Consider the following 23177-nt stretch of genomic DNA (forward strand, 5'->3'; position numbering starts at 1 on the left):
GCAATTAAAAAGCCCATTAATCTGCATTACCGCTATTAAAGATGCATGTCATTAAAGGGTATGGAGTTTGATTCATTTTCGCACCCCCCCAAAAAATGGAGCAATTATGGCCTGGCAATGCACTTTGTCATCAAATTAGGTTGGGGTTTTCTAGCAAATGGCCTTGCAGTATTTAGCTCTTCTCCTATTTTATTATTCATGACTGAAATGTGGAAGTCAAGACCTTTGAAATTACTTTACCTTCTTGTGGAGTAGAGATGTTCAATGCATGCAAGCTCTCGGTACAGCCAGCCAAAGTGCAAGCAGCTAGGGTTACTGCATAGTTTTTGAAGGGTAGCAAGCCTGTCAATATGCCTGTAATAAAAGGGGACAAAGAGAGGTTTGCATATTTACCCTAAGCCATGAAGAGTACTGTGTGTGTGTATATGTGTGAGATAAAAAGGTAGAGGCACAGAGGATAAAAAACAAAAACATATGCTTCTTAAATCCATTTTCCTGCCCATGTGTTGATTGTAGAATACAGCAACTAGTGAGAAAAAATTGTGAGACCAACTTCTTGTTAAGACAGTTTTAAATAGCAATTTTCCCAACGAACTTCTCAGAACACTAATGCCCTGAGATGTTTCTCCTGAAAAAATGGGGAGTTCCACATATAGTTCACAGAGCAGAACCCAGTGTATCTGATAGCAAAGACAGACACCATCCCATTCTGGGATCCTAGTTCTCCTGGGGAAACAAAACTACTTTATTTTCTTTTACCTTGCATTTTTCAACCGTGTTTAGCTAGAGAGTCCATCTTATGTGACATCTATTAACACATGTTAGGAGATGCTACTCCCAAGAGTGATTTCATTATTTTAACAGTAGGATACATGTATACAAACTATTTATTCATGTTGCAGCTAAAATGAATATGCAAATCCACACAGTTGAACAATTAGCCAATTAGATAATTATGCTTTTGTACTTCTCCTTGCAAAATTATTAGTTTATTTAATTAAGACACCTGCCTTAAACAGAAGCATTGCCCACAGAAGTGTTGAATTAACCTGATTTGGTGGTGGATATATAAGATTTGTTCGGCAATTAAAGGTGCCTGCAGAAATGAAAGCACATTTTGTTTACTGGTGTTTGTAATCAAGACAGAAGCTCTTTATTTAGTTAATCCCCTGAATTAAGGAAGTATCAAAAATATCATTTGTGTATTTGCTCACCCATGTTTTTCATTGTGGCTTTTAGAGCTGTTTTTATCCCCAATCACATGGATTGTCATCATGCTTACAAAAAGATGGTTCTACTCATGGTATCCTTTCATTGAGTAAACTTTGATTGTTATAATGTGACAGCTGATGACTTTCATCATTCAACAGCAAATTTTAAAATGCATGTTTGCCTATTCCCTTTCCCTGATAGAAAGGATAAAGAAATTAAAAGAGCAAAGACCAGGATGAAGTAAAGACCACAGCCCCTGTTTGCTCTGGCCCTTCACACTGGCCCTGGGTCCCTAGTACTGCCTGTAACTCATGAATCTAGCAGCTCCCCAAGCATCCCCCTGGGCCACGCAACCCTCTCGGCTGCATTTGGCACCACCATCCTCGCCCGGGGCCAAAGATGCCAGGAAGCCAACGAACTGACACACAACACACGTGACCATCTCATGCCAAATGCTGCTCTGATTTCAAAACACCTTCATGTTGTCACCTTCTGCTTTCTCTCACTCCTGCCACTGTGACTGTCATTTCTTGAATCTCCCAGATCATGACCCACTATCTAAACTCACCTTTTAAAAAGGGATTATTTCTCTTCCTCCAAAAGTCTTAAAGGAAGGCTTACAGCATACATCTGCAAATTCAACATGTAGGGATTTTGTGATTAAGAGCAACGATGCTCAGGAAAGACTGCTTGGGTCCAGATGCAAATTCTACTACTGTTTTATGGTATGGGCTTGGGCAGGTTGATCAGATTTCTGTGCCTTAGTCTTCTAAGGCACTGCAGATAGATAATAATAGCACCTATCTTGGAGGAGAGGTCTCACAGGAATAATACAGTATCATAGGACTATGAGATGGGGGTATTACAATATTCATCCCAAAGTGTTACTATCAGGATTAAATGAGTTTAGGAATATAATGTTCTCAACACAGAGACATAGGAGAGAACTCTAGCACAGTGCCATGACAGCCAAAGCTATGTGATCATTGCAATCCAGTTTCTGTCTGCACTCTGCTATTAAACAATGATTTTTATCTTTTAAAGATCACTCAGCTCAGTTCAGTTCAGTCTGCAGTTGTGTCCGACTCTTTGTGACCCAATGGACTACAGCACACCAGGCTTCCCTGTCCATCACCAACTCCCAGAGATTACTCAAACTCATGTCCACTGAGTTGGTGATGTCATCCAACCATCTCATGCTCTGTCATTCCCTTCTCCTCCCACCTTCAATCTTTCTCAGCATCAGGTTTTTTTCAAATTAATCAGTTCTTCACATCAGGTGACCAAAGTATTGGAGTTTCAGCTTCGACATCAGTCCTTCCATCTACCCAGGACTGATCTCCTTTAGGATGGACTGGTTGGATCTCCTTGCAGTCCAAGGGACTCTTAAGAGTCTTCTCCAACACCACAGTTCAAAAGCATCAATTCTTCAGCACTCAGCTTTCTTTATAGTCCAACTCTCACATCCATACATGACTACTGGAAAAACCATAGCTTTGACAAGACAGACCTTTGTTGGCAAAGTAATGTCTCTGCTTTTTAATATGCAGCCTAGATTGGTCATAGCTTTCCTTCCAAGGAATAAGCATCTTTTAATTTCATGGCTTCAATCACCATCTGCAGTGATTTTGGAGCCCCCCAAAAATAAAGTCTATCACTATTTCCCATGTATTTGCCATGAACTGATGGCACAGGATGCCATGATCTTAGTTTTTTGAATGTTGAATTTTAAGCCAACTGTTTCACTCTCCTCTTTCACTTTCATCAAGAGACTCTTTAGTTCTTCTTCACTTTCTGCCATAAGGGTGGTGTCTTCTGCATATCTGAGGTTGTTGATATTTCTCCTGGCAATCTTGTTTCCAGTTTGTGCTTCATGCAGTCCAGCATTTCTCATGATGTAATCTGCATATAGGCTAAATAAGTAGGGTGACAATATATAGCCTTGATGTACCCCTTTCCTAATCTGGAAACCAGTCTGTTGTTCCATGTCCAGTTCTAACTATTGTTTATGACCTGCATACAGATTTACCAGGTCAGGTGGTCTGGTATTCCCATCTCTTTCAAAAATTTCCACAGTTTGTTGTGATCCACAAGTCAAAGGATTTGGCATAGTCAATAAAGCAGAAGTAGATGTTTTTTTGGAACTCTCTTGTTTTTTGATGATCCAGGGATGTTGGCAAACTGATCTCTGGTTCCTCTGCCTTTTCTAAATCCAATTGGAACATCTGGAAGTTCATGGTTCACATATTGCTGAAGCCTGGCTTGGAGAATTTTAAGCATTACTTTGCTAGTGTGTGAGATGAGTGCAATTGTGTAGCAGTTTGAACATTCTTTGACATTTTCTTTCTTTGGGGTTGGAATGAAAACTGACCATTTCCAGTCCTGTGGCCACTGCTGAGTTATCCAGATTTGCTGGCATATTGAGTGCAGCACTTTCACAGCATCATATTTTAGGATTTGCAATAGCTCAACTGGATTCCATCACCTCCACTAGCTTTGTTCACAGTGATGCTTCCTAAGGCCCACTTGATTTGGCATTTCAGGATGTCCTGCTCTAGGTGAGTGATCACACCATTGTGATTATCTGGGTCGTGAAGATCTTTTTTATATAGTTCTGTGTATTCTTGCCACCTCTTAATATCTTCTGCTTCTGTTAGGTCCGTACAATTTCTGTCCTTTATCAAACCCATCTTTTCATGAAATGTTCCCTTGGTATCTCTAATTTTCTTGAAGAGATCTCTAGTCTTTCCCATTCTGTTGTTTTCCTCTATTTCTTTGCATTGATTGCTGAGGAAGGCTTTCTTACTATCCTGGCTATTCTTTGGAACTCTGCATTCAAATGGGAATATCTTTCCTTTTCTCCTTTGCCTTTTGCTTCTCTTCTTTTCATAGCTATTTGTAAGGCCTCCTCAGACAACCATTTTGCCTTTTTGCACTTCTTTTTCTTGGCAATGGTCTTGATCACCACCTCCTGTACAATGTCACAAACCTCCATCCATAGTTCTTTAGGCACTCTGTCTATCAGATCTAATCCCTTATTTGTCACTTCTACTGTATAGTCATAAGGGATTTGATTTAGGTCATACTTGAATGGTCTAGTGGTTTTCCCTACTTTCTTCAATTTAAGTCTGAATTTGGCAATAAGGAGTTCATGATCTGAGCCACAGTCAGCTTCTGGTCTTGTTTTTGCTGACTGTATAGAGTTTCTCCATCTTTGGCTGCAAAGAATATAACCAATCTGATTTTGTTATTGGCCATCTGGTGATGTCCATGTGTAGAGTCTTCTCTTGGTTTGTTAGAAGATAGTGTTTGCTATGACCAGTGCGTTCTCTTGGCAAAACACTATTAGCCTTTGCCCGGCTTCATTCTGTACTCCAAGGCCAAATTTGACTGTTAGTCCAGGTGTTTCTTGACTTCCTACTTTTTAAAGTTCACTAGTGATTCCTTACATACTAGACCAAGTAATCCTTCTTCTATCCTTATTCAATCCTAAGTCTACTTATTGGACTTTGCCTCCTTCAGCAGCCCTCTTGGCCACTGAATTCCTTCTTAGGAGTTCTAAATTACTGAGAGCTCCTTGCTTTCCTTGGCCAACCCATCTTCCTTTCACAGTCCCTTAAATAGCTTTTTTTCTTTTTCAAGATAGGGTGCGTAGACTTCTTTCTTCTTATGAACACCTGCCTTTGTTAGCTCATTAAGCCTCATGTCGTAGCTATATCTGTAGACTTCATACCTCTCCTCCAAGCTCTAGTTCTCCATATCTACTCACCAGACATGTATCCTACCTAGATATTCAGATATGAATAACATTTCACTCTCAACCTTCTCTAATCCAAACCTGATAGCCAAAGCTTCATCTTTCCCATTTCTTTTTTAAAAATATTTTTATCATAGTTACTGTACAATGTTTTGTTAATTTCAGGTGCCCAGCAAAGTGAATCAGTTATACATATACATGTATCCACTCCTCTTTAGATTCTTTTCCCATATAGTTTATTACACAACATCAAGTAGAGTTCCCTGTGCAATATAGTAAGTCCTTATTACTTATCTGTTTCATACATAATACTATGTATATGTTAATCATGGATGGATCTAGAGATTATTACACTATATGAAGTCAGACAGAGAAAGACAAATAACATATAGTATCACTTAGATGTGCAATCTTAAAAAAATGGTTCACATGAACTTATTTACAAAACAGAATCACAGATCTAGAAAACAACTGCACAGATACCAAAGGTGAAAAAGCAGGGGGGAGGGATAAATTAGGAGATTGGGACAACTCTATATACGGTATTACCATTTTCCCTACTCTTAATGCCTCTGTCATCAACCATAAATCCTGAGTTCAAAATTAAGGTATCCTTGTAAGATAAATCCTAGCCATTTTATCCTTTGAAAATCTTTGGCATTTGTCTCATCTTTGCTATTGTCAAGTTGAAATCTACTGCAAGTCTAAATAAGGTAAATTGCTCATCTGAATTATTATAATGCCATACTAACAAGAAATGAATCAGCCCCAGAAAGTGAAAGTTTTAATACTATAGTGAGCAAGAAAATGCTTTATGACATGAGATTAGTTTCCCTTGGTCATCACTGAACAACCTAGGTCGCATTGCCTGTCACAGGTGGCCCTGACTTAGCTGGGGCAGAGGTATATTGTGTTCCAAAAGACACTGTGGTTGCATACAGTTTGGTACTCTGATATCTTTAGTGTGACATTGTGTCATTCGTCTGGATAGTATTATAATTGGGAAACACAAAAACCCACTCTCTTATATTGCAAAATACTTACCCTGAGACATTATTTCTTTTCAGATCATAGCTGAAGTGCAGTGTTGGAACCGTGACTATTATAACAACTTAATAAGAAAGGTATTAGTGGAGACTTTAAGAAAGATCATGTCAAACCAGATACCAAGCTCGCATTCACTAAATGGTCTTCAATGCTTTATTCAATCTTTCTTGCCTTTACTAAAGGAGTCCTTTGTGTGTATATGTGTATCATGGAGTTCCTTTGCTAATTTCTTCCCCCTTAAACCTTTAAGACCTTAAAAAACAGGCAATACTTGTCTCAAAAAACTTGCATTTTTCAGCTTTTTGCTTTGGTAGAGAAGTTTACCAAATTGTATTTCATAGAAAAGTCCCAGGATTCTTAAAGAAAGATGCTGGAGAGAAACTAGATCATCTTTCAAGCCATTTATCAAAGTGCTCACATTTCCTATCTCCAGGCAGGTGAAACAATAATAAGCACTGAGAAATGAGAGTTGAAAAATAGAAAACAGAGAAGAAGAAAGTTGGTGTTTTGGCTTTTGCCAACTTCAAATCACAGGGAGAAAGTTTGGGGGCGGGGGGCGCTTGTAAATCACTTTCAAAAAAAACATGCCATACGTGAGAGGCTAAGGTGGCATTTCTTTCCTATATGCAGTGGGGATCTTGCTTATAATGTTGTGTCTCAGTAACAACGTTTGTCAAACCATTGGAACAATTTCCCCTAAATACAGTTTAGTATTATCCATTTCAGTAAGAAAAGCAATGCAATGATTGAGCATTTTCTCTCTTGTCAGATGACAATTAGGCTGGGGTAGGAGAGGGGCTGGTTAGCCAAGTGGTTCTTGCTAAATAAGAATAATGACAAAGTCATCCTGTTGTTGGGACATGCAATCTCTATATTCTGTTTCTCAGTATGGAGAGTTTATCAGGATGGATTAAAATTGATGATTATAAAAACTTCTGCTATTACCAAAGAATAAAGATAATCTCTCCAAGACTAGTCAAGGTAGCCTTTCTTAGACATATCCCTAGAGACCAAAGTGATTGTCAAATGGCACTCCTTTAAGTGTCAGAATCATCCTTAGATTATATACTCCCCAGAAAAAAAAGCAGTACTGCTACAACAACATTATCATCATCAAAAGATACTCATATTACTGAGCCATATAAAGAATGAAATAATGCCATTTGTAGTGATATGGGCAGACCTAGAGTCTGCCATATTGAGTGAAAGTAAGTCAGAGAAAGACACATATCATATAATATCACTTATATATGAGATATTAAAATATGGTACAAATGCACTCATTTAAAAAGCAGGAATAGAGTCACAGATGTAGAAAACAAACTCTACTCAATACTAGTAATGACCTACATAGGAAAAGAATCTAAAAATGAGTGAATATACGTGAATGTACCTGACTCACTTTGCCGTACAGCAGAATCTAACACAACATTGTAAATCAACTACACGCCAGTAAAAATTAGTTAAAATGCACACACGCACATATAAAGGTATTTATCAACTCTCCTCCTACATGCCTCTAGGAAAAGTGCTATAGAACATAACTGATCATTACAAAGTTTCTAATCTAAGAAAATATTAGAACTAGAAGAACTCTAATGATAACAATAACACATAAATACATAAAGCAGAATGCTTGCACACATGCCAAGTGGACAAAGACATCTATAAAATTCAGATCCAGACCTTCCAGTCCAAAATGATAGGAGATCTATAAGCTTCCCCAGTGGCTCAGTCAGTAAAGAATCTGCCTGTAATGTGGGAGATCTGGGTTAGATCACTAGGTTGGTAAGATCCCCTGGAGGAGGTTATAGCAACCCACTCCAATACTCTTGCCTGGAGAATCCCCACAGACAGAGGAGCCTGGCGGACTATGGTCCATGGGGTCGCAAATTGTTGGACATGACTGAGAAATTAAACACACTACATTTAGTTAAAGATAAAGAGATGACAAGAAAATCATTGAAAATACATTGAAAAATATTATATTTAAAAGAATACTGAAAAATATATACAGTGATATATTTATAAAGGAATCCCAGAGCGAAAAATATGACATATATTCTATGTCCACAGAAAACCCAGTAAGATAAAGTGGGGTAGTCTCCTTGATAACACTTAGGGGGTTGAAAAAAAAGAAGTCTATCCTGACAATGACAACTTTTAAGACTGGTTTAGACATGAACTGCTGTCTCCAGCAGACATCACAGAGGAGTCTTCTTTTTCCCCTTTGAATCTTAGACTGTTTCTACATGGAGGCAGGCCAGATGACCTCTCAGATTCTTTTCCAGCCACAAAACTCTGTGAAATCAAAAATGGTCCCAACCATGTCAGGAAACCTGCCAGTCTCTTTTGATAATGGAGGAGGGTGAGCTGACAAAACATTCCATGAGCATATAGGAAGCATTATTGATGTCTTAAAAGTGTTAGGATCCCATGAAACACAGGAGCCTTGGTATCTGGATTAAAACTGTTGGCACCAGCAGGGCCAGGACTCTCAGTGCTAAGCGATAATGCATTTTGCATTAATGCTTAACATTGAGAAATCCTGACGGGCCACACCAAGGGAGTTTGAAGTTAAGTAAGTATATTCCCTTTCAATGACAGGCCTGTAGACGTTGGTGTGTGCAGGAAGCCCTGGCTGAAAGAGCAGGGGCAGGAACTTGATATAAATGGAGACAGCACGTCACAGGAGGAAATTTAAGAGCCTAGTGCATATGGTTCCAGACTCTGTGCTCTGAAGATTTCCACCTAGCAGAGCAGAAAAACCTTCTCCTGGAGAACAATTTAGAAGTCCCTTGCAATGATTTGGGGGAATTTCCTAAAAGCAGAGGGTGTGTCTTTTTTACTTCTTTACTTGTCCTCTTTTCTAGCAGTTATTGCAATGTTTTACCAAATGTGGACCTTTGATGTTTGACCAAAAAAACAAGACTTTTCATCTTCTTAGCTCAAAGCTGTCTCCTTTACTATAAGAGATGCCCACTCCCATCCTCCCCTTTCCCAGGTGCCCGCAGAGGAACAGAGACTATTTCTTTTGACTCATACATTATTATTTCTGACACTTTGTTTCTTGTCCTCTAACCTCAAGTTTCAAAGGAGCAGAAGAGAAATATTCAAAATTGAAGGCAGCTTGACTAAGAGAAAATCACTGTGGAGCTGACACCAGCTGGATAAACTTTTGTGCCTCTAATAAAACTCTGTATGCTGAGAAGCAGGAAAACGGCAGAGGAGTCGGCTTTGACGTTGAGATTTTATGATTAACTCCTCTGACTCGATGCAGACAAGTATAAATGCTCGGCCTGGAATCCAAGCCTGAGATGTAAAGCAAAATGGCATCCTTTTCAAAGCCCAACACAGTTTGGAGAAGAAAAGAGACTCTGTTTCTATTTACATCCCGGAGCCAACAGCCCCCCACCAGCCCCCCACCAGCCCCCCACCAGCCCCCCTCAGCTGCCAACCTAGGTGTTTGGCCTGTATCCACTGTCCTCTGTTCCCCTTCATTATGTTAATCTGTGGGCGGAAAGATTTCTGTCATCTTCGAATCACTTGTGCAGCAATGGTAAACACGTTGGCCTGTCTGTAATTGGACAGGTGTCTGCACTGATGTCACCCAGCTTTTAATTCAATTAAAGAACTGGCTGCTCTGTTCCATTACCCACTCATTTCCCCTGCACTCTGAGTGTGGCGGCGAAATGCGCACACAGCCGTCACCACCCAGAGTCCAAAGTCTGTGGTCCCCAGGCAGAGATCATGCAGGATATTTCAAACGGACTCCAACAATCCAAGCACATTTTCCCGGTTAGCAAAGGCATTTGGAATAAGATGGAGAATTTGTTCTCTTTCTTTACCTTTAAAGTCTCTATTGTCTCAATGGTGTCTTCTACCTACTGGCCAAGTAATTAGGAGCCGTCTAGCAAAAAGAAAAGCCATTTCTAGCTTTCCCTCCCCCGGGCTCTCCTCCATCTCAAGAGAACTCATCAGAGTACAATGCTGTTATTTATTTGCTGGCATTTCACATTTGGATCAAGAAGGTGAGGGTGGGGAAGAGAGAGGCATTTATTAAGAGGGCCATCTGGTAAGGGACCCCACACGGGCAGAGTTGAGACTGCTACCTAGGGACACAGCAGAAGAACCCATTTTTAAAAGAAAGCCAGCAGGGGAAAGGAAGTAGCAGAGAAGGGGACTTTTCTGGCTCAAGATTTTGCTATAGTGCTGAGAAATCCTAATTTTTTAAAGTGTCCTAACCTCCAAAATGAGTTTTAAGCTGCCAACCAAACCAGTGGATAGATGAAAGAGAGTAAATTAATCCAACATGCCATGTTTTTTGCCCACTTAAAGGAACCTCTGAAAATAAAGTTCTAACACAGACATTGTGACACAGTGACCCTATGAAACTGAACATTTGTTAAATCTGTTAAATATGGATGAAAATCCAATGGTCTAATGGAGATCTGGAAACACACACAGGTTGCTTCTCCTCTGGTAGGAAACTGACATTTGTTTTGTTTAGGACAATATTTTAAACAAAAATAAGGATCTCTAAGATTTATAAAATTAAAGTTAATTTTTATTTTATCCAAAGATAGAAGAGCGAATGTGCTTACCCCAAACCTAATGGAACTCTTTGGAAATTCTAAAACTAACATTTCACACTTAATTTCCTGCAAATGAATTTTCTGAATCTGTTTAAAGTTTCTAGTAGGGAGCATCTTGGATCAAAGACTAAACAGTTTGATCTTATGAACAGGAAAAACAATTTCTTTATTATTTTATTTTTTAAAATAAAATATAGGGTTTAACCTCAGTCTTCAGGAATGATTGAAACAGTGATTATAACTGATCTCAAGGCATTATCCTGTTAAGATTCTCTCACCTGGCTTACATCTAACCTCACATTTTTAATCAATGCCTTTATATTAAGAACTGCAGAGTCTCTGTCATTTCCCTTCTAATTCTGCAATTGGTTTGAAGTTACCCACTCATCTTAACTCTGTCGAACACAAAGGACTGACTGACATCCTTAGAACTCTCCCAGAAAATATCAGGCTTGACTAAGTAGGGAGGCAGGCAAGGAGACAGAAGGAAAAGGAATAAATGAGAAAGGAAAGTTGTTCCCTCACTGATCAGTGTCCTAGGTCCCCTGGGAAAAGCCTCTGATAGGATAAGCCCATTGTACAGAGGGGGCTGGACAGAGGGGGCTGCTGTTGGGCAGAGTGTAAACGTCACTTAGGTCCAGCAGCAGAGTCAAGGTCAGAACCTCTGTCTTCTGATGCCGAGATCATTATTCTTCCCCTCCCAGTTCTGGAAGAAGAAAGAAGGCATGTTGAAGATATGTTACTAAAAATAATAGCATACTAGATAGTAAGAACTTGATTTAAATATACCTTAAATGTGTCAATAGGTTCAAAGTTATTACTAAAACCTGTTGTGTATGAACAGAAAGTAGAATGCTTATCTCTCCAAGTGAGAAAGTGTATAATGCCTATAATATTCCCTCAAAAAAACAACTGATTCATAAGAAACTCTATTATCAGTGTGAATACATTTGTGTTGAGTATAATATTATATACACACACACATATAAAGTTTGTAATTAATCCCAAATATAAAATGGTCATAAAAGTTAGAAAACAGAAAACTTGTTCCTTTATCAAATATGATCAGTAACTTTGAAGATTATATCCAACACTATACTATGGCCAGGCTGGATGAAAGGCCACTTGGATGAAGCACAAGCTGGAATCAAGATTGTCGGGAGAAATATCAATAACCTCTGATATGCAGATGACATCACCCTTATGGCAGAAGGCAAGGAAGAACTAAAGAGCCTCTTGATGAAAGTGAAAGAGGAGAGTGAAAAAGTTGGCTTAAAGCTCAACATTCAGAAAACTAACAGCATGGCCTCTGGTCCCATCACTTCATGGCAAATAGGTGAGAAAACAATGGGAACAGTGATATTTATTTTGGGGGGCTCCAAAATCACTGCAGATGGTGACTGCAGCCATGATATTAAAAGATGCTTGCTCACTGGAAGAAAAGTTATGACCAATCTAGACAGCATATTAAAAAGCAGAGACATAACTTTGCCAACAAAGGTCTGTCTTGTTTTTCCAGTAGTCATGTATGGATGTGAGAGTTGGACCATAAAGAAAGCTGAGCGCAGAAGAATTGATGCTTTTGAACTTTGGTGTTGGAGAAGACTCTTGAGATTCCCTTGGACTGCAAGGAGATCCAATCAGTCAATTCTAAAGGAAATCAGTCCTGAATATTCATTGGAAGGACTGATGCTGAAGCAGAAACTCCAGTATTTTGACCACCTGATGCAAAGAACTGATTCATTTGAAAAGACCCTGATACTGGGAAAGATTGCAGGCAGGAGAAGAATGGGACAACAGAGGATTAGATGGTTGGATGGCATCACTGACTCGAAGGACTTGAGGTTACTCCCGGAGTAAGCTCCCGGAGTAAGTTCCAGGAGTTGGTGATGGACAGGGAAGAATGGTGTACCACAGTCCATGGGGTTGCAAAGAGTTGGAAATGACTGAGTGACTGAACTGAGCTGATACTATAGCCAACATCCACAGTTGATTACCACTCTATAGCAAAACTGATGTATTACCATCATTTTTAACCATTGTACAGCATGTCATCAAAAAGAAATCCAAATCCTGCACTGCAAGTTCTTACTGCATAAAATAAAATGAATAACTTGTAGAAAGCCCCATCTGAAGCTTTCACAATGTACCAGGAGTTCAGGCATATTATATATTCAGGAGAGTTAGAGAAAGCTATTAACTCATCAACACTGCATTACCTGATGAAATTCTTCTACATTAGCTAAGCAGGAACATGACATCATTTCTATTTTTACTATTTATGTCATAAGCCATATTTTTGTTCTGTGAAATGCTTTCAGACCAATTTCCTTTAGGATTTACATTTAAAGAAATAGTCTATAATAAACTATAAACATGAAATATTAATTTATGGAGTACTATAAAAATGGCCAAGACTTCCTCAAAATTCATATTTTAATGTGTGCTCAGTCATTCAGTCCTGTCTGACTCTTTGCGACTCCACGGACCATAGCCCACCAGGCTCCTCTGTCCACGGAAATTTTCGGGCAAGAATACTGCAGTGAGTTGCCTTTTCCTACTCCAGAAGATCTTCCTGAGCCAGAGACGGAGCCTCAGTCTCTTATGTGTCTCCTGCATTGGCAGGCGCTTCTTTACCGTTGTACCACCTGGGAAGCCGCCACGCTACATTTGATCTTAGCTGGAAGGCTGAGAAGTGATCCATCTTTCTACAATATCATCAAAATGAATTTCTCAAACTTACCTCTGATGTTTGCCTATTGTGGCAGAGACCACTAAATGCCCTCTCATTACATACTCTCTTTTTCCATAGTAAAATAAAAAGACCTTTTTTTAGTTGGGCAGATGGCCACTTTGAATAAGGAAATTTCCCAGCAATCTGTGAAGCTAGATATAGCCATGCAGCTAAGTTCTAATTGTAGAATCTATTCAAAGGTGGAGGAATAATTTCTGAAATATATCATTAAGGTGAATGTGTACATCCTCATTCAATGATTCTTCCTTTCTGCTGGATAGAGCTCAGCAGCCATTTTTTACCTTGAGGTAAAAGTCTTCTCTAGCAAAAAGATGAAGAGTGTGGGTCCCTATAACTGTTAATATCTACATTGACTAACTGTGAACATCTATTACCAGAGAGAGAAAAACTTAATTTTGTTGAAGTCACTGTTATTTTGGGTTCTCTGTCTCTCAAGAAAAATTAACTAAAAATGAAAAACTTATCTCTACTGATTTCCCCCCATAAAACACTCTTAAAAAAAAAAAACACTCATTTTTAAGTGAGTGTTTACGTGTTTAACACTCATATTTAAAAACATAATATTGTACTTTAGAGGAAGTACTGCTCGTATATACATTTTACCATTAATTTTAAAAATCAGGGGAAAAAAAGCAGATGCTAACAGTATGATCTAGCATTAACCTGGAACATAGTAGATAATGATTTTGTTTTTAATAAATGAATAGTTTCTGCTCTGTGTTATTATCAGATCTGTGTCAGTATTGACTTCAATTATTTTTAATTGCAAATATATATCCCTTGAGCTCCATTATGAGGTATAAGTTTTGGAACTAATTTTTGATTCTATTCATTCTTCCAATATTTTTCCCTCTTGGGAATATGTATATTAAGTTCTGAATAGATATTTAAGTTGTGGTAGTTCTGCATATTATTTCATAAAATTAGAGAACTATCACACTGCTGAGACTTTACTCAGAATCAGTAGTTGAAACTTCATCTCAGCATGATATATGTTAACTACAGGGTTAGTAACAAAACTCTGCATTTGTTCATTTACCTATTCCTTCATTCCTTCAATAAAAATGCATTGATTGTCTGCTTTCAGCAAGTTACTAAACAAGATTTAAAATAAATATAAAACAAGATACTTGTCTTCTGGGAGCTCACTGTCTAATGAAAACATAGAATGGATGAATAAAGAGCAGTCATATGCAGTTTTAACAACTGTGAGGTAAGATTTCTCAGTTGAATAAAAAAAGTTGCATGGCATTGAAGTTTTTATTAAGTTATTTCTCTGTGGGCTCCTCAGGTATGATAATTTTATATATAATATATACATGTATATGTGAATAAACATACACATAAGGAGCAGCATCTTTTTTTTTTTTCCAGTGGGTTTTGTCATACATTGACATGAATCAGCCATAGAGTTACACGTATTCCCCATCCCGGTCCCCCCTCCCACCTCCCTCTCCACCTGATTCCTCTGGGTCTTCCCAGTGCACCAGGCCCAAGCACTCGTCTCATGCATCCCGCCTGGGCTGGTGATCTGTTTCACCCTAGATAATATACATGCTGTTCTTTCGAAACATCCCACCCTCACCTTCTCCCACAGAGTTCAAAAGTCTGTTCTGTACTTCTGCGTCTCTTCTTCTGCCCTGCATATAGGGCCATCGTTACCATCTTTCTAAATTCCGTATATATGTGTTAGTATACTGTAATGTTCTTTATCTTTCTGGCTTACTTCACTCTGTATAATGGGCTCCAGTTTCATCCATCTCATTAGAACTGATTCAAATGAATTCTTTTTAACGGCTGAGTAATATTCCATGGTGTATATGTACCACAGCTTCCTTATCCATTCATCTGCTGATGGGCATCTAGGTTGCTTCCATGTCCTGGCTATTATAAACAGTGCTGCGATGAACATTGGGGTGCACGTGTCTCTTTCAGTTCAGGATTCCTCAGTGTGTATGCCCAGAAGTGGTACTGCTGGGTCATATGGCAGTTCTATTAAGGAGCAGCATCTTAACTTATGGATGAACCAATGGTTGGGGTTAAATTCCAAAGTTGGACAGAAGGCAATGTTACTCATAATTTAAAGTCCCTTTGACAACTCCTTGCATGCTAAGTTGTTTTAGTCATGTCCAGCTCTTTGCAATCCCATGGACTATAGTCTGCCAGGCTCCTCTGTCCATGGGATTCTCCAGGCAAGAATACTAGAGTGGGTCACCATGCCTTCCTCCAGGGGATCTTCTCGACCCAGGGATCAAACATGTGTCTCCTACATCTCCTGCATTGGCAGGACGGTTCTTTACCACTAGAGCCCCCTGGGAATCCCTTGACCCACAAAGTACAGGGTGTTTGATTCTGTGTATGCCTCTAACTTCTCATGAATCGGTGATTTTCTATGGCTCTTAGTTCTTCATTCTTTTTGTAGGCACCCCAGCAAAGAGTTTCCCTTTTAGTCAATAGTTGGGAAACCCTAAAACTATTCACATATACTTTCCTTCTGACAGCATTAACAGTTTCAGGATTGCACAGCATCTTTTGCCTGTAAGATTATTTTTAACATTTTTTCACTCTTTTTCATGGTTTCCCCACTTCCAAGGTATGCCGTTAAATGTGTGTAATTGAAATACACAGATGAGACTTCATGACAAGATTACAATTCTGTTTCACAAGTTGAATTGCCCTGGTCTCTTTCTTCTTTAGCCCTAACAGGAATTTGGCATTTAGAATATAAATAGTGAACTCTCTGCCTTTCTAAAGGGCATCATGGCCAGGGGATGAAAGAGTTGGGATTGTTAGAAATGTAGTGTCTATCACCACAGTCTCAGACCTACTGAATCAAAATCTGAAGTTTACCAAGATCCTAAATAATTCTCACTTCCTTTTCACCAGCAACTTTCAGAAGCACTGCTCTTACAGGTCAGAGGCCCTACTTACACCACTTCTGTTTACTCTCCTGCCCTCGCATCCTTCTGCCCACACGTAGTTGCAACAAGTGGAGGGGACGAACAAAGCAGGGACAGATTCAGGCTCAGCAGGTGAAAGCGATCCCGTCTCACCTGCTCGTCCTCTCAGTCCAATGGCTTTTTAACGTGTGGTTCATAAACCTCTGCAAGAGGACCAACTATAACACCTAGTAAAAGGCAGATTTCTCAGTCCTAGCCCAAACACACAGAATCCTGTGCATGGAGCCCAAGAATCTGTTATTTCATAAGCAATCCAGTAACACCTTAAGACCAATAGAGTTGAGACTCACTAATTGTTACTACTAGCTGTCGAAGAGAGAAAAATGAGAGATTTCACAATATGGAAACCACTTTTTTTAAGGTATAAGACTAATGTCTACTGTATATGAGGACTGAACCAGTTTTCAGAGCAAGAGTGATATTATCAACTGCATTACAAATAAAAAAGTCTTTTTTTCCTTTGTAATATAGATTTGTTTAAGTCATCTGAAAGATTATTATTATTGGCTTATCAGCTATGCTATAGTAAATAATAAATTTGATCACTATCTGACGAAGGAATTCAACTCTTTTAGAGTTTAGCTCAATGTAATACAACAATAAAACTGAGAAAATATCTTTTGTGTATCAATTATTTTCCTAGCACTGTGCCAAGCGCTGTGCTAATTATGCCAATAATTAAGTTTATGTTTAAATATTTTAAGGAAATAAAAAAATGGTATTTGTGCAGATTCTTGAATCTACTCCTTCTTGACAGAATTTCAAATCAGATTGGGAAGGGTCTCTCTGAGCAGTGCTGGGTTTGAAAGGAAATGCCAGGACTGTCTCTCTGGGCAGTAGCTTCGCATGTTAACAGGGCTGGAGGGAAAAAGTCAGCAAGAGCTACGCAGAGTTAATTGGAGCCCTTTGCAACTAGTCTAAAGATGCACTGGACTGATAACTGCAGGGCTTTCTACCCCGAGGCTCCAGCTGAGAAAATGAACTTTCAAGAACTCCCTGCTCTGAACCCTGGCCTTTGGAGGGCACAGAATCTAGACTCTGTGGCCCAAGGGGGCCCATTTGCACCTGAGTGGGGCTGTTAACCCTTGGACCCTCCACACTACTGGGATTTATCTCATTTAATCCTCTGGTAGCCAAACTCATGAATGGTAAATATTCTGTCTCATGCTTCTATTCTTCCAGCTCTCTTCGTTAATATTCTTTTTTTTCTCTTGCCTTCAGCATTTTGTTACGCTGACCATAATTTCCTATTTCTTCCCAAGAATCATTTCATTTAATTTTTGTTGTCCTGTGATTTTCCTTTGCTAATTTTATTACTTTCTTTTAATGGTTCATCATTTTTATTCAGGCATTTCTCTTTTTTCATCCTATATTTGCAAGTTGCTCTTGGGATGTGGAAGTCCTCATAAGAATTTCTGGATAAAACTGAGACTTGATCACTCGTGTCAAACACCTTGAACAGTGTTTCCAATGCTGGCTGTACAACAGAATTACCTGCTCACACTTTAAAAATACCAATGTCCAGGCTATATTCAAAATCAAATAATCGGACTCTTCCAGGTGAGACACAGGCTTCTGTATTTTTTAAGGCCAACCAGGGGGATCAGTGTGTACCCTTGGTTGAGAACTTCCACCTCACTTTGTTGTTCAGTCACTCAGTCATGTCCGACTCTTTGCAACCCCAGGGACTGTAGCATGAGAGGGTTCCGTCCTTCACCATCTCTCGCAATTTGCTCAAACTCATGTCCATTGAATTGGTGATGCTATCCAACCATCTCGTCCTCTGTCATACCCTTCTCTTCCTGCTTTCAATCTTCCCCAGCATTAGGGTCCATTCAAATGAGTCAGCTCTTTGCATCAGGTGGCCAAAGTATTGAAGCTTCAGCATCAGTCCTTTCAATGAATATTCAGGACTGATTTCCTTTAGGATTGACTGGTTTGATCTCCTTGCAATCCAAAGGACTCTAGAGAGTCTTCTCCAACACCACAGTTCGAAAGCATCAATTCTTCAGTGCCCAGCCTTCTTTATGGTCCAACTCTCACATCCATACATGACTACTGGAAAAACCATAGCTTTGACTATATGGATCTTTGTTGGCAAAGTAAAGTCTCTGCTTTTTAATATGCTGTCTAGGTTTGTCACAGTTTTTCTTCCAAGGAGCAAGGGTCTTTTATTTTCATGGCTGCAGTCACCATCTGCAGTGATTTTGGAGCCCAAGAAAATAAAGTCTGTCACTGTTTCCATTGTTTCCCCATCTAATTGCATTGAGTTGATGGGACCAAATGCTAAGAACTTAGTTTTCTGAATGTTGAGTTTTAAGCCAACTTTTTCACTCTTCTCTTTCATCTTCCTCAAGAGCCTCTTTAGCTTCTCTTTACTTTATGCCATAAGGGTGGTATCATCTGCATATCCAAGGTTAATGATATTTCTCTGGCAATCTTGATTCCAGCTTGTGCTTCATCCTGTCCAGCATTTCGCATGAGGTACTCTACATAAAATTTAAATAAGCAGGATGACATTATATGGCCTTGACATATTCCATTCCCAATTTGGAACCAGTCCATTGTTCTATATCCAGTTCTAACTCTTGATTCTTGACCTGCATACAGGTTTCTCAGGAGGCAGGTAAAGTGATCTGGTATTCCCATCTCTTTAAGAATCTTCCACAGTTTGTTGTGATCCACATAGTCAAAGGCCTTCACGTAGTCAGTGAAACTGAAGTAGATGTTTTTCTGGAATTCTCCTGCTTTTTGTACGATCCAGTGGATGTCGGCAATTTGATCTCTGGTTCCTCTGCCTTTTCTAAATCCAGCTTGAACATCTGGAAAGTCTCGGTTCATGTACTGTTGAAGCCTAGCTTGAAGGATTTTGAGCATTACTTTGTTAGCATGTGAAATGAGTGTAATCATGTGGTAGTTTGAACACTGTTTGGCATTGCTCTTCTTTGGGATTGGAATGAAAATACCAGTGAAATGACCACAGGTTTTGAAGTACAAAAAGACAGTAGGTGAAAACAAATGGGCAAATTGAAGAAGAACTCAGGGCAAACCTTATCCTGAGCTGGGTACAAAATGCTCACAATTTTCAGCTCTCCTCCTCCACCTCAGACTGAGAAGAAAAGAGTTGACTTTTAACAATTGCTGTGGGGCTAAATGCAAATTTACCTTAATTGACACCTTCCTAATCCCAGCGAAGGTTTTTATTAACAACAACTAGTTGCCCAGTAAAATGACATGAAAATGATTTGATTTTCTTGATCAAACATCAGTATGAAGATAAAAGTCAGGGAATATGGCAAATGAAATATAGAAGTGCTTTTTACTGATGGGGGGAAAAAATCTGTAACTCAAAAAGAACAAGAGACTATAGCACTCAAATTATAGAAGACTATTATGCTCAGGGGAGAATTTAATTCAGGAAGCTTGTAAAACTTAAAAATCACCAGTTTCATGCTATTAAGATCAAAAAGAACTTGGAACCCATTAACAAGAGACTGAAGGTAAATGATAAATAACACAGATGAAAATTGCTAATACTGAGAAATAGGCAGAAATCAAAGTGAGCTAGGTGAGAAATTCAAATCATATAAAAGACTAAAGTAGAAGAGTTTTTAAAATCATCTCAGCAGATTCAAAGAGCAGAATTAACAGTGTCAAAATCAAAAAATGAAAAATGAAAAAATTATGAAGTAATAACCCAGATCCAGAGACCAAATAGTATAAAGATAACAATTAATTCATTGAACATTTATTATGTGCCTATCTACAAGCAAAATATCCTAGGACTTAATTCATTTTTAAATATTTGCAGCAATCTTATAACATAAAGGAGGTTTTCACCTTGAATTTATAGATAAGGACAGTCCAATATAGCGATACATTTTCAAATTTGCCTGATACGATACTAAATGACATTACTGGGATTTGAACTCAGATTGATTTGACCCTGGGACTTCCCTGGTGATTCAGATGGTAAAGAATCTGCCTGCGGTACAGGAGACCCAGGTTCAATTCCTGGGTCAGGAACATCTCCTTAAGAAGGAAAAGGCAACCCACTCCAGTAATTCTTGCCTGGAGATGTCCATGGACAGAGGAGCCTGGCGAGCTACAGTCTAAGGGGTCACAAAGGATCAGACAACATTGACCAACTGACACGTTGACTTTCACTTTGATATGACTCGACAGCTGTGTTCTAGACTTCTAAAATGAGGAAGGTAAACTTGGGAGAAATGTATAATATTGAAAACTCCTATTTCTCAACAGCAAACTTTCCAAGTCAAAGAGAGACTCAAATATGAAGAAAGAGTTTGCTCTATAACAGAAAAAAAAAAAAAATTCATGAAAAGAAACCAACACATTTTATTATAACTTAATTGGTTAAGTACCCTTTTTGAAGCAATACAGCTAAATTGGCTTACAGATTCAGGATTTATTTGATGGCTCCATTCAAAAAATACCACTCTAATAACTAAAAATTAAACTTTAAAATCTTAACAAGAGTCACCTGAGAAATGCTAAAGGGGGATTACTTTCAAGACCAATAACAAAGCTACTCATGATCTGTTTTGTTTTGATCTCTCTTGGTCCTTGTTCTCTTAATCAATTGACAAAACAGCTGCCATCAACCAATCTCTACACTCCTAATATCTTCACCAAATCCATTATTTCTGGCTCCCTACTTTCTCATCCCTTCTTTCTCACTCTAGTTGTTGCTTTTTTTTTCTTTTGCTGTGAAATCTGACATTGGTACTAATTCAGCCTGGCTTTGGTGCCCCTCAATTCATACTCCTCTCCCTTAATAGACTGATTCTTCCCAATAAAAGTCCATCTTGCAGTACCAGAGTTCTCCATAACCTTTAAGATTACCTCTTACATATGTTGGTATCTGTTCACTTCTTTGTAAGCAACAGACTCCTTGAGGGGAAAAAAAGTTATAGAATTCATAGTCCAGAACAAACAAGAAGAGAAATAAAGGAATAGCAAAAAAAAGTAAATTAATTAAAAATATTGAAGTTATTTTACCCCATAAAATAGGGTAGGAGAAATAAGAGAAATTGTATAAACTACAAAAATAAATATGAATTACACTCCCCTACTAAAATACAGAGAGTTTTAAGTTGACTATAAAGCTAAACCAAACTAGATTCTTTTTACACAGACATACTTCAAACAATGTAACTTTAAAAGTGGCAAACATAAATGTAATAAGAAAAAGAAAAATACAAACAAAAAGCAAGTTTCCAAAGTAACACAACTGACAAATTGAAGAAACTGACAAAACTGCAACAACTGAGATTCCTTTCCTTAGTTTTTCACAGATTGGATATATAAAAATAAATAACAATTGGTCAGAGGTTCTCTAATTTTCCTTTCTCTATATACGACTGACATGCTTGAAATGCCCTACAGTAACTTTCAGCAGTTTATTGTACTAGTTTTCAATCTTGGGGGTAGGATTACCTTTCAGAATCTTGTGTAATTTGAGAGGATTCTCTGACCTGTTACTGATTTGATCTTGCCTCAAATTCAGAATTGCTAATTCAGAAGTTATGCATTATATATACATATATATATATATAAAATCAATATGGTATATCTAATAAAATATTAATATACCCTGAAAGAAGAATATGGACATCTTTTCCCAAATTACCCATAGAAAACTAACAAAAAAATTTTAAGATATTATATCAACTATAGAAAATATCCTTTAAAAGCTGCACATAAAAATGTAAATCAAAATAAAAGAAAAATAAGAAATGGGGGTGTTGCAACACATAAGGCAAACTTAAGTACAATATTCTTCATATGTAAAGAGATACTTAAAATCAATGAGAAAAATGTGAATCTTCCAACAGGAAAACTGATAATGAAACATGATAAGTATGTCATAAAAGAAGTATATATTATTACTAAACATGAAAATGCTTAATGTCTCCAGGAATCAAAGAAACCAAATTAAAATAATACTCTGACATGTTTTTTTTTTTTAATGTACAGTTTAACTGTAGAACTGTCAGCTAGGATATAAAGTGAAATATACAATCTTGCATTCTGCTTGCTGGTGGGAGTATGATTTACATAGTCTTTTTGACACATACTTGACAACCTAAAAATATAACTATATCTTTGTTAAGAAATTACCATATGTTAAGCATTGTGGGAGATGCCTTAAAAACTTCTGATAGCTGACATTTATACAGTGCGACAATGTGTCAAGGGTGCCCTGTGTGCTTTACATACACATGGATTCCCTTAATCCTCACAGCTGTCCTGTGAGGTGGGTGGCTATTTCATTACCCACAGGGAATCTGAAGTTCACACGTGTTAATTAATGTGTCTAAGTTTACACAGTTGAAAAGAGAGCTGAAATATATACTTCACTTAATATATATATACACTTAATATACTTAATATTCTTCTGAGGTTAATATTATTCTCCTGCTTCATAGGTTAAGACACTATAAAGAGATCCAAGAGATTACACAATTTCCCCAATGTTACAGGGAGGGTAAGCAGCAGAGATTTGTATCAATGTCTGCTTGAGCCAGCTTCCCAGGTGGCTCAGATGCTAAAGACCTTGCCTGCAATGCAGGAGACCCGGGCTCAAATCCTGGGTTGGGAAGATCCCTGAAGAAGGGAATGGCAACCCACTCCAGTATTATTCTTACCTAGAGAATTCCATGGACAGAGGAATCTGGCGAGCTACAGTCCATGGAGTTACAAAGAGTTGGACATGACTGAGCAACTAACACACACACTGCTTGACCTCAGAGTCCAAGACTGAATACTGCTTTAAGAATCTTTGATCTAGGTGTTCCATTTCAAGGGATTTAACCTACCATCAATGT

At 38.3% G+C, this 23177-nt stretch overlaps 1 protein-coding gene across 1 annotated transcript in view; it reads right to left on the reverse strand.

The window, feature by feature from the left end:
* USH2A (usherin) overlaps positions 1-23177 on the reverse strand; it is a 905205-nt gene that overhangs the window by 502182 nt on the left and 379846 nt on the right. Inside the window, exon 30 of the mRNA XM_065936753.1 lies at positions 241-354. Within this exon, the coding sequence (XP_065792825.1) occupies positions 241-354 (114 nt within the window). The remainder of the gene's footprint in view (positions 1-240; positions 355-23177) is intronic.

The sequence above is a fragment of the Muntiacus reevesi genome, chromosome 5, assembly GCF_963930625.1.
Source record: "Muntiacus reevesi chromosome 5, mMunRee1.1, whole genome shotgun sequence".
NCBI classification, from domain to species: Eukaryota; Metazoa; Chordata; class Mammalia; order Artiodactyla; family Cervidae; genus Muntiacus; species Muntiacus reevesi.